This window comes from Alternaria novae-zelandiae (assembly GCF_023758075.1).
Source record: "Alternaria novae-zelandiae strain BMP 2774 chromosome Unknown scaffold_3, whole genome shotgun sequence".
NCBI lineage: Eukaryota > Fungi > Ascomycota > Dothideomycetes > Pleosporales > Pleosporaceae > Alternaria > Alternaria novae-zelandiae.
In genome coordinates, this window is record NW_026056963.1 from 1,462,816 (window position 1) to 1,477,141 (window position 14,326).

Below are 14,326 nucleotides of genomic sequence, written 5' to 3' on the forward strand. Positions count from 1 at the left end.
ATTAGAGCTGCTAATTAGAGCTGTTAGCTAGTATATTATAATCTTAATTATCTTAACATTACTATCTTAATAAATTATATTTTATTTTAATCTTAATATTTTTTTTTATAAAGTTTATTAAAAAGTAAAAAGTTATAATAACTTAGTATAGTTATAATTCTAATATAGTTATTTATATATACTATAGTATATATACTAAATTTAAAAATTTTAGTATTTTATAAGTAAAATAGCTACTTAGTAATAAGTATAATAAAATAAATTTTTTATATAGTAAAAAGCTTTATCTAATATATATAAAAATAAATACTAGCTTTAAAACTTTATATATAATATTAATTTAGCGTATAGTATTTATAAAAACTATAATAATACTAATTTATATTAGTATAAATTTTATTTATAATCTTTATTATACTTAGTATATTAAAAAGTATAATATAGTAACTAAGCTTAATAATACTTAGAAGCTTCTACTATATATATAAAATAAAGTATATATAAAAATATAGCTTATAAAAAAGTAACTTTATAAGTATATTTATACTATACTTTTAAAAAATAAATAGCTAATAAAAAAGTAGACTATATAGTCTTTTTAGTATAAATAAAAGAGAAAATTTAAGTACTTTTTATACTTTTCTAGAAAATTAATAAAATTAAAAATCTTATACTAAAAAAGACTTAGTTTATTTTATAGTTAAAGTTATAAAAAAGTAATTAAGTAATTATAGAGAGCTTTAAGTTTAGAGATAATATTTTTACTTTTTATAATAGCTTTATTACGTATTACTAAGGTAGATATTAGAGAGATACAATGTTAGTTCTATTATATTATTCATTATTATTTGTTGGCTAGTACCTAGGGAGCCATAACGATGGATTTTTGAGGGGACGCCATAGTAACGGCTGAAAAGCAGAATGGTTGGGACTGGTAAAGTTTAGGGGGAGCTGGGAGTGATCCGGGTGTCATGGACGCGCTGGAATAATCACAGATAAACAATAGACAACCTTGGAGCTACCATTGTGCTACAGGAATTCCCGAGGTTGAGGACCCAAGCGACTGGTACAGCAGGATGTCAAGGCATCCCTAGCGATCGCGAACGACTGGGTAAGCGAAGGACAGATATGGGGTATCTGGGATGAGAAGGCGTGGCTCGAAATAGGGAGCGCTAAAGGGGTGGAGCCCGCTATACCACATCCCGAGCCCGTTTCGCTGCACGTTGACTGACGTGCAGCATGCACAATGCAGCCCAAGATAACTCACCTTATCGCAAGTCATCTCATCTCCATCACGAACGTCAGACGGCGATGCAACTGTTTCCTCCAACACCATCTGCGCAGTGTTGTGGCCATTGTTCTCATCCGGAAGGTGTTTGCCGCGCCGTCCTTCGTCCCCGTTCCAATTTCCCGCACAGCCCGGTTCTCCGGAAAAGGGGCCACTGTGGCTCGTAACGTTACTGCCCCTAACGGTCATCGCAATGTACACCATTTCACCATGAAACGATTTTGTTTTCAGTTGTCAGACGGGCTTCCAAGCTGATCAAGTCGAGACACAATGCTGAGGTCACGTTGGGCGCGCATGGCAGGAGTCGCGTCCAGCATGCTCAATCGATAACGTTCAAAACAACAACCGCGGGACCCGCTTGCCACCCGCATTCCGAGATGCTCTCAGGCGTTCTAGAAGCGGCCGCTAGCTCATTTACGCAGAATTTGGATGTGAACGCCTGTTCGCATGCTGGCCGATGCGGCATGGGGGCGTGTCATGGTTGCACAACTAGGCACCAGAATAATCCGTATCCCCATCCCGAGGTCCCCAGTTATGTTTCCATCTCTTTACGCATCTTGTTTACTTCTCCCATTTCGCATAGTCTTGACGCGCGCTGTCATCGTGTATTTGTAGTACCTCTTAATCGTAATCGCGCGTTTAGCACTTTGTATTCTATCAGCAGTATAGTCGGCCCGAGTTATACCACCCCAGATCCGAACACGCGATGTTTCCCAGTGTAAAGGATAGAGCACGGCAGCTTTTTGGAGAGGCTGCGGTTCCTGACGCTGCTCCCCCGCCTCCAGTCGCGACGGGAAGGAGAGGCGCGCCACTCAAGGCTTCTGCTGCGACTAAGGCGGCCCCGGAACCAAAGACGCCAGCGAAAACTTCCAGGTCAAAGAAAGATGCGCCAGTGGTCGAAGAAACACCAAAAGCCATAGGCGCATGGCCAAGTCCTTTCGATTCGTTCAAGGCGAGAACTTCGCCACCAGAAAAGCCCACACCGCCAACGCCATCGAAGTCGAAGTCCTCCAAGACAGCTACCGCATCGAAACCCTCCGCGCCGTCAAAAACCAGCACACCTTCAGCCTCAAAGCCCGAGAAGTCTTCAAAGGCCGAAAAGTCAGAAAAGTCGAAATCTGAAAAGGCCGAGAAGTCGTCCAAATCGGAGAAGAAGTCAAGTTCGCGACCGAAAACTCCCCCAACACCCAAAGCCGCCGCGCCACCAAAGAAAGCCCCAGAACCCAAGGTTTCTACCCCATCACGCAAGAAGACCGAATCGAAACCTGCGCCCAAACCTAAAGAACCCTCGCGCCCCAAACTCGATGCTCGCACCTCCTCGTCGCGACCAAAGATGGAGCGAACGTCCTCCTCTTCTTCCCTCGAAGACGACGAATACAGCGATCTACGCGCCGCCTGCCTGCGCGAAGCGTCCAACGTTACGGGACTTAAAGGCAAGAACCTAGCGATATCGTTGCGCCAGCGGTCGTCGGGCGGCTGGTACGCGGCGCTAAAGGATGTCGGTGCGGACAAATATCTGAAGATGTGGATGAATCGGGATAAGACTTTCAAGACACAAGATGAGGCGCTGGAGGCCTATCTGGTGTTTGTTAAGAAGATGAATACCGATATGAAACTCTTTGGACCCATGAGCCCCAAACTTGGGTCTGGGAAGAGCAAGGGCTTTTTCTAAACCTAAGACGAAAGAGAGGAGCTGCACGCGTTGACTTCACTGACCCACGCGACTGAGACGTGTTTTACGAGAACATGTCATCTGTAATATATGTAACACCACCACTACTACGGGATCCGGGACCATTCTTTCCAGCGAGGCGTTCTTTATTTGGATCCAGTTACGAGACCCCGGTTGGCTCGCAACCCTGTTTTAATACGCTGTAACATTATGTACGATATGTAGGACTACGCGCCTTTTTTGGATTTTGGATCTCTGGCGTTAACGGCACACGACGATGGACTGGACGATCTTGCGCGGCGACGTACTGGGCCGGTTGGATTCATTCGGTTCGCTATATACCCCACTCAAGATCTTGCACTTCCTCTATCTCACAGATATGGCTTTGTTCGTTGACCGAACGAACGTATCGCCGTTTACATATCTTTGTAATACATAATACTTCTACCTTGGTATCAGATCAGTTATACCATGCTATTGAACTCAGACGTCCATTCGATCCAAGTCCGGCGGCCAGGCTGATCTCTCTTTCTCTTCTCCATTTCTTCATCCGAGTCGACATAAGGGTAGAGATGACGGACGCCGTCTGCATCTCCGTCACTGACTTTCCATCGCACGTCGATGATTTCTAGGTCGTCTTTTGTGACTGGGTTTGGTGGATCGAAGCCGATGCCGCGGTGTTTCCAGAAGGTTAATGGGACTTGTAGGACGTCGTCTGTATTTGCGCCATCGTTCGCGAATTCCGAAGAGGTATACAACATGATAGATTCGTCGTCGAACTCTATGTCACTGTTGATGTACAATGGTAACTCAATCCCTCCCTCGCGGAGAGGCGCGATATGGTCAATGGTATCGTAGTCTTGGACAGCGGGGAAGTCGTATTGGAGAGCTAGACGGTAGTCGGCGCAGACTTGGTCCATGGTATGTTCCTTGGCTGCTTCGACTTTCGCTTTCGCAGCTGCGTACCCCCGCAGTTTGGAACAGTCGAAGTGGACGTAGTCGTTGCGGTCCTCGCGTTGGTGCTCGTGCCAGAATCCGAATAGGTGGCCTAGTTCGTGGGCGACGGTTGTGATCCAGTAATCTGGCGGGTATTTTTGCTTGAAGGCGAGACCGAGATGGATGCCGTGTCGCCCTTGCTCGTCGCTCCATTCTTTTGGTATATATCCCGTGACTGAAGAAGCTTGAGTCTCAGTATCTTTGGACTCCGCGATAACGGCAATGTCGTTTTTGACGTGCTTGTTCCAGACCCAAGGGTCGTCATCCTTTTCGCGTTTGTTGTAGCAGTATGGCCACACACCTTCCTTGACTCTGTACTCCCTGAACTGAAGTATGTGGCCGCTTGGGCAACCGGGTTCCCCAATCTTGTCCACCCAGAGTTTCCAGGCTGCGTCGATATCGTCCTTGAAGTTATTGCGGGCGCTCTCGTCTTCGAAACAGTATCGGACCAGTCCGTCGGGCCACACTGTACGAGGTTGTCCGGTCTAGCTGAACGGTCAGTTGGACGTCATGCGTTGGAGCGTAGGGATGAGCATACCATAGTTACGATCTCAGTCCATCTGCGATCTAGTGAAGACTCGTCTCTAGATACGAGTAGGCTAGAGATCATCTGTGATGTTGTGTGGGTATCATTGGCTACATATTTGAAGCTGTTAAGAGGCGGTGGACAAGCGGTGACGAATGCCAGAAAGAGAGAAAGGGTTGGCAACAACATGGTGGTTTCGGTGGAGTTATGCATGGGTCGCTCCTCGAAACCTTGAAAGCCTATTAGAACACGCAATCTGCCCTTTCGAAAAAAAAAGCGCAGACCTTCCATAGTACAAGGAAGTGGCGTTGTTAAGTGAAAGCCTGGATGCTGAGGCGCTGTTCCCAAATATGAGGCATGGCATTCTAGTGAAAAGCGAGCCTGTCCATCCGACGAAGAAGCCACCAGAAATTATAGCTAACAAGTCGACTCCTGCAAAGACAACAACGATGCAAAAAGCAATAGGTAATTGGATACAGCGAGACTCGAACCCGCATCTCCTCACTGCTGTGCTAGACGTTACCGTCTAGTTCAGCGTCACTCTCACTTGCGTAAGAGTGGGCGCCTTTGCCATTAGACCATGTACCCTTTGAATGAAGTTTAACACGAACCATACCTCTTATGTACTGCCAAAAGGTTCTTGATCGCGATATACAGCCCTTGTGGCGCTTCTCGCCGCATTGTTCACGAGTGTTCTTTGTTGTCCCTCGCCAGACATCTCCAAGTCCATCTCCAATAGACCAGACAAAGAACGATTCAAGGAGCAAAAGGTCGTTGGATATGACGAGACTCGAACCCGTATCTCCATGAACCGTCGAGCTCATTAGCCCGACGACACCCTCGAAAGAGTGGGCGCCTTGACCATTAGACTACATACCCTTTGATTGGTGTTCAGTGCCAACAAAACCTCTTACAGCCCTAAGATACTCTCCATCTGATATGTGCAATCGCGGTCGACCCTCCATTAGCGACACATCAGACATGTTTCTTCCTTTTCATCCCACAGATATTCCCAAGTTCATTTCCGATAGAGCAGTCCAAAACCACCACTAACACCACCAGGGAAACCTGTTATCACGACCGCGCCACGCCAGGTGGTCGATAAGATATCCCCCGCAATCAGTACTATCCATGAAGCTCTTGGTCATGACCTCTCGCCAGTCAAAGGACAAGATCCTATCTTCCAAGTCGAGCCCAAAGGTGAGAACTCCCTCGTTACTATCCGCAGGACTAGCAGTGACGCCATCCAAAAGTCTGACAAAGATCGCACGGTCGTGATCTGGCCCTTTCAATTTCGCCAGCACTTCAAACCCCTTGTTTGTCCATCCCCTTTGTAGTTTGTCGACGTAGAGACACATTCGCTGCGTGTCAATGTACTGAATGAATGGCCGGTCGTTACGGCTCATATCGAAGTAAGCAAGGGTTTTGTCTGGGGAATATCCTTTGAAAAGACCGCGACTGCAGGATATGGTCGATTTGTTTTTTCTCTGATATTCGAGGGATACCGTGAGGAAATTTGGGAGGAAGATGGTGCTGGTGTATATTTCGACGGCCGCCTTCAGATTGCTGGAGACGTGACGGCAGGAAATCCAGAGGTGTTCTGGGTCTTCGGAGTATGCGAACACCATGGCCCATATTTCTGTGGGCAAGTCGCTCATCGTAAGTGTTGGGTCTGGTAGTAACTGGATGTGAGAATTGTGGTGATTTTGTTCAAGAGGGAGAGAAGTCTCGGCAAGAGCAAAGTAATTTATGACTCTGGGTTTTTAGTTTTCATGTTGGTGTCATGTGCTCGGTAATGGCTGATAGGCGCGGCGTGGTGCGCGGTCGTAGTACCATGGTTGCAACGGAGTATATCGGGCAGTTGGTACGCTGGCAGAATGACGTTCAACGGAATTGATGCGACAAAAAACAGTCGGCATGGTGGGAACTGTACTGCGGATACATCAAGGCTTCCCTGAATCTTAGCGAGGTCAGAAGCATGATGGGCCATGCCACAGCCAGCGATTACATAAGCAGACCCTTCACTAGCGCGTAAGCTCGCCCGGGCGATCCATTGCTTGTACAACTACTGTTGCGACTGCGAAGATAGACCAACCCTCCTCCAGCCGCTTCCGGATACGAAATTGATCGCGCTCGACGTCCCAACTCTTACGGAGCCTCAAATACCTCCCGTATCTTCCTAATATGCCGGCCGCCGCGCTACCTTCGCACGCGCCGCCGCAGATTCCAGGCTTCCAGATCCCAAATGACGAGGCGCATTCACTCAAGCAATCTGTCGCCGAACTCCTCGAACGCGATAACCCACGCTTTCCCGGCGCGCAACCCGTATCCTTCTCGCGCGAACACGTCACCGAGCTCCAGCGCAATGAATACTACATGTGCGAGAAGACAGACGGCTTGCGCTGCCTGCTCTACTTGCACTGGCAAGAGGGACCGACAGGGGCTTTCGAGCCTGTGACTTTCCTGATCAACAGGAAAAACAACTACTACAACGTCCAGCCTCCATTTCGCATACGTCACTACCAGCACCTGAACGAAGCCGAGCCATTCTTATTCGGAACTCTTCTGGACGGCGAGTTGGTCCATGACCAATATCCAAACGAGCCTGCGCCACGTCTCAACTTTTATGTCTTCGATTGCTTGGCGGTGGATAATACAAATGTGACGCAAAGGACACTGGACAAGCGGTTGGGTCGGCTGCATGAATGGGTCATCAAGCCGTACGAAGCCGGCTTGACCAGGACCTTTGGCAAGAACATTACACCAGACGACCTGAAGCCCTTTGCACTCAAAGGAAAGAAGACCTACCCTGCATACAAGCTCGAGGACATGTTCAGCAGCATCCTCCCCAACCTCCGACACGGCAACGACGGCCTGATCTTCACCTGCGTATCCACACCCTACCAGTTCGGTACCGACAGACACATCCTCAAGTGGAAGCCACCACACGAGAACACCATCGACTTCAAGCTCCGCCTCGGCGACTTCCCGCTCATAGACCCGCAGGACGGCGAGGACGGCCTCATCCCCGACTACGACGCCATACCCACCCCCCTACAACTGCTCGTGCAGCACAACGCGAACCACTACGAGGTCTTCGCCACCCTCTCCGTCACCCCCGCCGAGTGGGAGACGCTCAAATCCCTGAACCAACGCCTCGACGGCCGTATCATAGAATGTTACCGCACAGAAGGTGGACAGTGGAAATACAAGGCTGAGGCGGACGGTACGCCGCGCTGGCGCGACGACAAGAAGGATGCCAATCATATCAGCACTGTTAGGAGCGTGCTGGCTAGTATTGAAGCTCCGGTTACTGAGATGGACCTCTTGGCTAATGCCGAAAATATCAAGCGGGAAACGTATCGTCTGCAGGGCAAGCTGGATCAATACCGCCCGCCTCAGGACGGTGAACGCGAGGCTAAGAAGCGGAAATTCAGCGATGGTCTCAACGGTCACTGAGTGTTTGGGTTTCGACGCGATGAGGACCTTTAGGATGTGCTATCAGCAATGTTTTGCAATGTTTAAGATGTAACTGTATTCGTCAGGGAGTTACGGCGCGTTTACACAGTTCATGATACCCACGCTCAGTTTATATCGGGCGGCAAAAATTAAAGTCTTGTTGTTCACAGTACAGTACTATTTTCTATGGTCTGACTTGAGGCTTTCTGAAAGAGTACTCGATATCATAATGTCTCGCCCCGCTATGTGCATTAACGTTTATCCTTTATCATCTCTTCCCCATAAACACATCCAGCATATGCTTCAGAGACTCATCGCTGCCCTCCTTACCCTCCCTGGCCTCTTTGAAGATCACATACACTGCCCTTTCCATTAGCAACCTATGTGCAGTATCGGGCCTACTGAACAGACGCACAGTTACGGGTCATCCACTCTCTACCCCAGTGCACTCCAGCGCCCCTTGTCACTTCTGATTGCAGCGATCTCTTTCGCCAGTCCTTCAGAACCCTTTGGGGATTGTTGCCGCGATTCGCTGTCAGATATTTGACGAACGTCTTGCCCTCTTCGTCGTCGGGGTATTCGTATCGTATGATGAGCCAGTTGTACTTTTTTGCTTTGCCAATGCTATGGGCGACTTCTGATGAAGATGTAAAGTCTATGCCGAGGGGGCGTACGACTTGGAAGATCGCCGCCATCTTTTGAGGTTCTTGGAGATGCGATATTTCTCTCTTTTGTAGAGTATCTCCTTGCGTATGAGTTGTAGGGAATGCAGGAGATGTGGTTGGCTCGTCGTTTGTGGGTCGCCTCTGGGTCAACGCAGCCGTCATCTCTTGATGAGAAGACGGGGAAGTGATTTCAGTGTTCATAGAAGTGGAGAGTAGTCAATTGGAGGTGGATAGCCAAGTATGTCGTGATAAATATCTGGGTACCTTTTGCGCTGATGGTTAGAAACAGTGCATGCTTCCAAGGTTGGGTACATGTTGGTATCAGTCATTTAGAGTCATGGTGCCATGACTCTTTGGAAGTCAATGCGACCGCTCAAAGAGTCAAGCCATCGTCGAGCGCGAAGGAGAACGAGCAACTAGTGTATTCGTCCAGATAACTACCATCGAGAGCCATCTTCTGGTAACACGGTCTTTGCTCTACTATCCTGTAGCATCTACATTCAGTTCATTCAATGCCCCAGATTACTTCGCAGGCTTTGGATAGTTTGCCTTGTCGCTTGTCCAGCGCTCGATCGCTTCACGCCCGAGCGGATCATATAAAGGAAGCACTGGAGGTTATGTTAGCATATTTCCCATCTCGCGTGAATACTTCCAATGAAACTTACATTCTGTAGTGCACCATCCATCGTCTCCACCCTCTATGTTCTCGTCTTCGTCGTCATCGTCATCATTTTGGAGCACTGCGCTTTTGGTGTCCTCCACAGTATTGAAACGGCTCCCAACATCCCGGATATGGCGTCCGCATCCACGGCCGTTGCCATATTGAAGTCTCTTGAGTTGATCCTCGTTGTCGACAGGAATTAGCATACATGCCCATAGCCTTTCAGGCAGGTATTCCACGATAAGTTTGAATGTGTTTATCAGTTGGTCGCTATTCGTGTAGGCGATCTTGTCGTCTCCAGAGGCGTCACGGTAGGTGATTCTGTAGACATTATGCATTTCGATCGATATCCAAAGTTCGTTCAATCTTGCCATCACTACACAAAGTATTAGTTTGGCGAGTCTTTGTACCATATTGCGTGACATTACTTACATCCAGCAGTAGCCCGTCGCTTCTTGATCAAACCCCATCTTTTATCGATATTTACAAATCCACCGTCAAGCTCTTTGCAGTCCCTAATCTGATCTTTTGGAATAGGATTTTCCATATCGACTTTCCATCCTTTGCAGACTCCTCTCTCTGCCAAATCATCGATGCGGTCATGAAGATAGAAGGAATCTGTATAGCCTACTGCCGAGGTGACTTCATCATTGTCTAAGAAGTAGAGTATCTTGTAGTACAAAGACATTGTTGATGAGTGGGTGAAGAGAATGGAGAGCTCGATGTTGTAAATATAGCGAGCAGTGTTCTTGGGTGCTGTGAAAAGTTGGAGGAAGTGCTCAAGGAACATATGCAGGTAGACACCTGCACAATGACTGCGATGGTGACTCCTAATTTTGGGATGGCGGGTATTACTGCGATGACGAGAATGCTTGTCATAGTTTAAGCTGTGACTAGTAACTGCGATAGAAATATGCGTCAAGGGGTAGTAGTCACAGTGAATTTTGGTGAAATCTATACTCGACAAATAACTTCAATGTCATTTTTCGGTGCAAGCTAACAGTATAGTCTGACTAACATCTACTAACTACCGGCAATCTTAACTCGAGATAGCGCCTCCAGTCGCTGCACTCATGACCACTGTATGCAGCTGAACCACCCATCCCAACAAAATGGCATGAAGCCTCACATCTTCCGTTCTCTTGTTCTTCGCGAATCAACTTCGCAGCCACTTTACATACGGCAAACACTGGACTGTTGTTTAGAATAGCTTCTCTGAAACGTTCTCAACCACTGCAAGAAAAACTTACAGCCATTCGTAGTCCATCCATCGTCAACAACCTTTCCATCCTGGTCTTTTGTCAAGAGACGCATGCATCCTCCGTCACTCTTTTGGTATTTCGTGAGTTCTTTCTCGTTCCCAAAGACTATCGCATCGCATTTACCGAACAGCGAATACGGTGACCGCGGCGACTTCAAGATGAACTCAATACCCTCGGCGATGGAGTCACTACTCGTGTAGCTGGTGGTGAAATCGTTTCGCAAGCCTGGAATGAGTTTGTTACAGTATCCAACCTCGTAAAGTTTGAGGTTATCAAGTTGTGCCATCACTACACACATTAGCGCAGCCAAACATGAGGTGGGTTCTCGTGATTTACGTACACCCAGCAGTAGCCCACCGACCATTACCATCAGACCCCCACTTCCCACGAACAATATTTACGAGACTTCCGTCTTTTAGTTTGCGTTTGTTTCTTTTCTTAGCCGCGTGGTTCGAGATGAATAGAACTTCAACTTTCCATCCTGCAACACCCGGATGTTGAGCGGCTTTGGCGGATTTGGCAACGACTTCTCCCAGGGGTTTGTGATTTGTGAGGCCGACTCCCGTCTTCTCGTTGGGGTTGATGCCTTCCTTTGTAAGACTTTTCGGATAGGTGATTAAGTAGATTTTTGGCATCGTTTTTGTAAGTATCAGTAACCTAAAAAATGAAGTGTGGTGCAGTCAAGCGGTACATAAAGGCTTGGTGATAGTGTCGGTAACTCTTGAGTGCAACGAAGTCTTACACATGCCAGTGACTCTTGAACCACCGTGTCAATATCTGAGTCAAAGAGCAAGAAGTGACAAGGTAAATTTGGTTAGACACACGGTCGGTTGAACTCATTCCACCAAACCCTTCATCGTTACCCACACCTTTTTCATAATTTCCGGTATAAAGGCCGTCGATCTTCCCTGGCTGTTCTTCTCAGACATTACGTACGTATGATACACTAGAATATGTGTTAGCACTACTTTTATGGTACCCTTTTGAACATTGTAAGTGAAACCCACAGCGTTTTGTAATCCACCCTTGGCTGTCAACCTTGCCATCACTGTCCTTGAATGGATATACGCATCCTCCGTCATCGTCTTGCCATTTCTGGATTTCATCCTCATTCTCTGCTAGAATAATGCCATATATCCATTTATCCGAGAACCCTGGCTCGTCTGGCTCTAAAGTAGTATCAAGCGGTCCGAAGACGAGTTTAATCTTGTCAAGAATGTATTTCTTGGCTGTGTAGCCGAACTCGTAAGGGTCCTCGAGATCCGTGTCGGGTATCTTTTCGTATCCTATGAAGTATACTTTGGCGGCGTCCACTCTCGCCATTACTACATACGTCAGTTCATAGAGCCACTCATACGTAGCCTTGCGTGAGTTGACATACAATTGGCAGTGATCCAAACCTCCTCTCCCAATTCTTCCTCCCATCCATCGGGAGGTTTTACGGCCCCGCCATCTTTGAGTTTGTATATTTTGTCAACATCCTCCTCAGTGACCTTGACCATATCCGCAACTTTCCATCCTCGTGGTCGGGGGTGGGCAAACCAGATCATCCGCCTAATTAAATCCCATAGTTCAAAAGAAATCGTGTAGCCAATCGCCGTGCTTTCGTCGGCAATCTCTCCTTTTGCGGGGAACTTGATAGGATAGGTTATCGTGTAGAGTTTCACCATGAGTGGCTTGAGCTCTGTTGTTGTTTTCGCGGACATGATCAGTCTAGGTCGATTCCGGATTCCAATCAGAGGTTGTAGTGAGAGTATGCGAGGAATTATTATAAAAGGTATCCTGGTATCGAAGAGCGAGAGAGAAAGCTTTTGGGCAGTATAACAAGTTGTACAGCTCTACACCATGACTGCAACGATGTTAGCGCAACGTATGAGTGTTTGATGCATTAGTCACATACCAAAATTCCCCATAATAGATACCTGAAGTGATGACTGTTCACTGCAATCAGTCAACATATGCTTTAAGACTCATGATAGTATGACACCGAAGTACTCATATTCCGCACCTCGTCACTCCATTCTTCCCGATGCTTCCTAAAGAACCATTTCAAAGTATCCAACACTGATCTAAATATTAGCCCGACCCCAATAAAAAGTCCAATACCCTCATACATACAGTACTCAGTCGCCCACGCATCTTCCCTCCTATACTCATCGACCAAATTCCTCTCCGTCCTGAAGGCCTCAGGCCCATACACTTCATCAAGATCTATACGAGGCCCACGGATGTCTATCACGCGCCCGTATATTTTTTCCCGGTTCTTGACTTCTTCAATGTTGAAATCACAAGGATCACTCCACCAGCCCCAGCGCTGTAGTTTTCGCGTTGTGCGGGCGAGGGTTTTGCAGTTCGTGAAACCGAGAAACTGTTCATTCAGCTTTACGACGTAGAGTTGCGGCTCGGGCTCGTTGATCGTAGGGAGAGTTTGTTTTGTTGCAGCTGAACCCATTGTCGCAATAGTTTCGAAGGCGATAGTTTTACGGGTTATATTTCTAGACTTTGCTACCAGTAAAGAAGATAGACTGCGTGAAGATGGTAGGTTCAATAGATGAGTGCAGCGATTTGTGGTGAAGACGGCATAACTGCGTTAGCCGCGCTGTGACTGCCACTATGAGTCTTGTAGTGGACAAAGCTTCGACCTCGTGATACCTGATGACACGCATTTCTTAAGATGGTACACAGTCACCAAAGCGCACACAGGTTATACGCCCTAAGGCCTTGACTTGGTGAAGAAGAGTGTGTGGGCGCGAAGATAATCGAACATGTGCAGTAGAGTTGACGACTTCGATCAACGTCTAAGTCAAAGAGCGAGAAATGGCATAGTAGAGATGATCAGGTTCATGTAGAGAACCACTCTCAGCGTCATCCTCCAGCTTCTCCTTCTCCTCCCTCTTTCCCTCACTTTCTTCCTTCGCTTTCGATACTGCATCTGCTGGTCCATCTTTGGATGACCGGTGCGCCTTTTTAATCTCTTCAAGCACTGCAAATAAGTTTAGCACACCTGTCCGAAGCAGTTCTTCCTGAACAAACTCACGCCTGCCAGACCCCCACACGTCTCCCTCAGGCCATTCAAACTCAGGGAATTCTTTCTTGAGATCCCGAGCCGCCCCGTCGCGACGTTGGTACGAGTACAACATACGTTCACCTTTAACCTCAATGGGGTCCCACTTGTGATCGTCCTTGCGTTTGTTCTTGTCTTTGTAGAATTCTGGGAAATGCTTTTCGTGAAGCTCTCCCAGCTTCTCGGAGTTTGTATAGCCGGCTATTATTTTCCCCTCCCAGTGATGTTGTAGAGGCCAGACTGTCTGCGTTTCTGCAACTTCTTGCGCTTCTGCAACTTCCTGCGCTTCGGCAACTTCCTGCGCTTCGGCAACTTCCTGCGTTTCTGCAGCAGGCAGATTCTTATTGCTTTCGGGAGGATCCATTGGAGGTCTGAGTGACTTGCAGTAGTGGGATAGAATGTTTTGAAGATAGAGAGGAAAGGTTTAGGCGTGTATGTGATTAAATACTACCAAGTGACTGTAACGACGTCACGATAAAGCATGAGCCAGCGGGATAGTCATATGCGTTCCTTGCTCAGGATGTTGTACGTGCGCGAGCAAGAGTCACGATACCGTTGATTGACTCACTTTCTGGGTGGTACATGACAACACACATTGACTGTCATAACACAAAGACGACAATACGATGGTAGACTAAAAGAGGCCTCGATTCTATCTAGCTCGCAGGCTCGAGCCCGGTCCCGCACCTCCATCCACCATTGCAGTCCACGAAGACAGAAGATCGGTGTGCAC

The 14,326-nt window shown here is 47.5% G+C and overlaps 5 protein-coding genes and 2 non-coding genes across 7 annotated transcripts; 2 read left to right on the forward strand and 5 right to left on the reverse strand.

Moving 5' to 3' along the window:
* Window positions 1-1,994: 1,994 nt before the first annotated feature.
* On the forward strand, window positions 1,995-2,960 carry J4E88_002456 (uncharacterized protein; the record flags this gene model as incomplete). Its single annotated transcript, XM_049396120.1, has 1 exon — window positions 1,995-2,960. The coding sequence occupies one exon, from the start codon at window positions 1,995-1,997 to the stop codon at window positions 2,958-2,960; it is 966 nt and encodes a 321-aa protein (XP_049258524.1).
* Window positions 2,961-3,424: 464 nt separating this feature from the next.
* J4E88_002457 (uncharacterized protein) lies at window positions 3,425-4,773 on the reverse strand (the record flags this gene model as incomplete). Its single annotated transcript, XM_049396121.1, has 2 exons — window positions 3,425-4,422; window positions 4,767-4,773. 2 exons carry the CDS (start codon window positions 4,771-4,773, stop codon window positions 3,425-3,427), a joined length of 1,005 nt encoding a protein of 334 aa, XP_049258525.1.
* A 179-nt stretch (window positions 4,774-4,952) lies between these two features.
* On the reverse strand, window positions 4,953-5,070 carry J4E88_002458. The gene has a single exon. It is a non-coding gene; the product is annotated as a tRNA-Val (tRNA).
* Window positions 5,071-5,257: 187 nt separating this feature from the next.
* J4E88_002459 lies at window positions 5,258-5,361 on the reverse strand. Its single transcript has one exon. It is a non-coding gene; the product is annotated as a tRNA-Glu (tRNA).
* Window positions 5,362-6,666: 1,305 nt separating this feature from the next.
* J4E88_002460 (uncharacterized protein) lies at window positions 6,667-7,941 on the forward strand (the record flags this gene model as incomplete). Its single annotated transcript, XM_049396122.1, has 1 exon — window positions 6,667-7,941. One exon carries the CDS (start codon window positions 6,667-6,669, stop codon window positions 7,939-7,941), a length of 1,275 nt encoding a protein of 424 aa, XP_049258526.1.
* Window positions 7,942-8,209: 268 nt separating this feature from the next.
* J4E88_002461 (uncharacterized protein) lies at window positions 8,210-8,636 on the reverse strand (the record flags this gene model as incomplete). The annotated part of the gene is made up of 2 exons (XM_049396123.1): window positions 8,210-8,301; window positions 8,357-8,636. The coding sequence occupies 2 exons, from the start codon at window positions 8,634-8,636 to the stop codon at window positions 8,210-8,212; spliced, it is 372 nt and encodes a 123-aa protein (XP_049258527.1).
* Window positions 8,637-9,128: 492 nt separating this feature from the next.
* Window positions 9,129-12,981, reverse strand: J4E88_002462 (uncharacterized protein; the record flags this gene model as incomplete). The annotated part of the gene is made up of 10 exons (XM_049396124.1): window positions 9,129-9,214; window positions 9,272-9,643; window positions 9,700-10,023; window positions 10,518-10,817; window positions 10,870-11,129; window positions 11,466-11,475; window positions 11,537-11,854; window positions 11,911-12,242; window positions 12,452-12,470; window positions 12,648-12,981. The coding sequence occupies 10 exons, from the start codon at window positions 12,979-12,981 to the stop codon at window positions 9,129-9,131; spliced, it is 2,355 nt and encodes a 784-aa protein (XP_049258528.1).
* Between the last annotated feature and the right edge of the window lie 1,345 nt (window positions 12,982-14,326).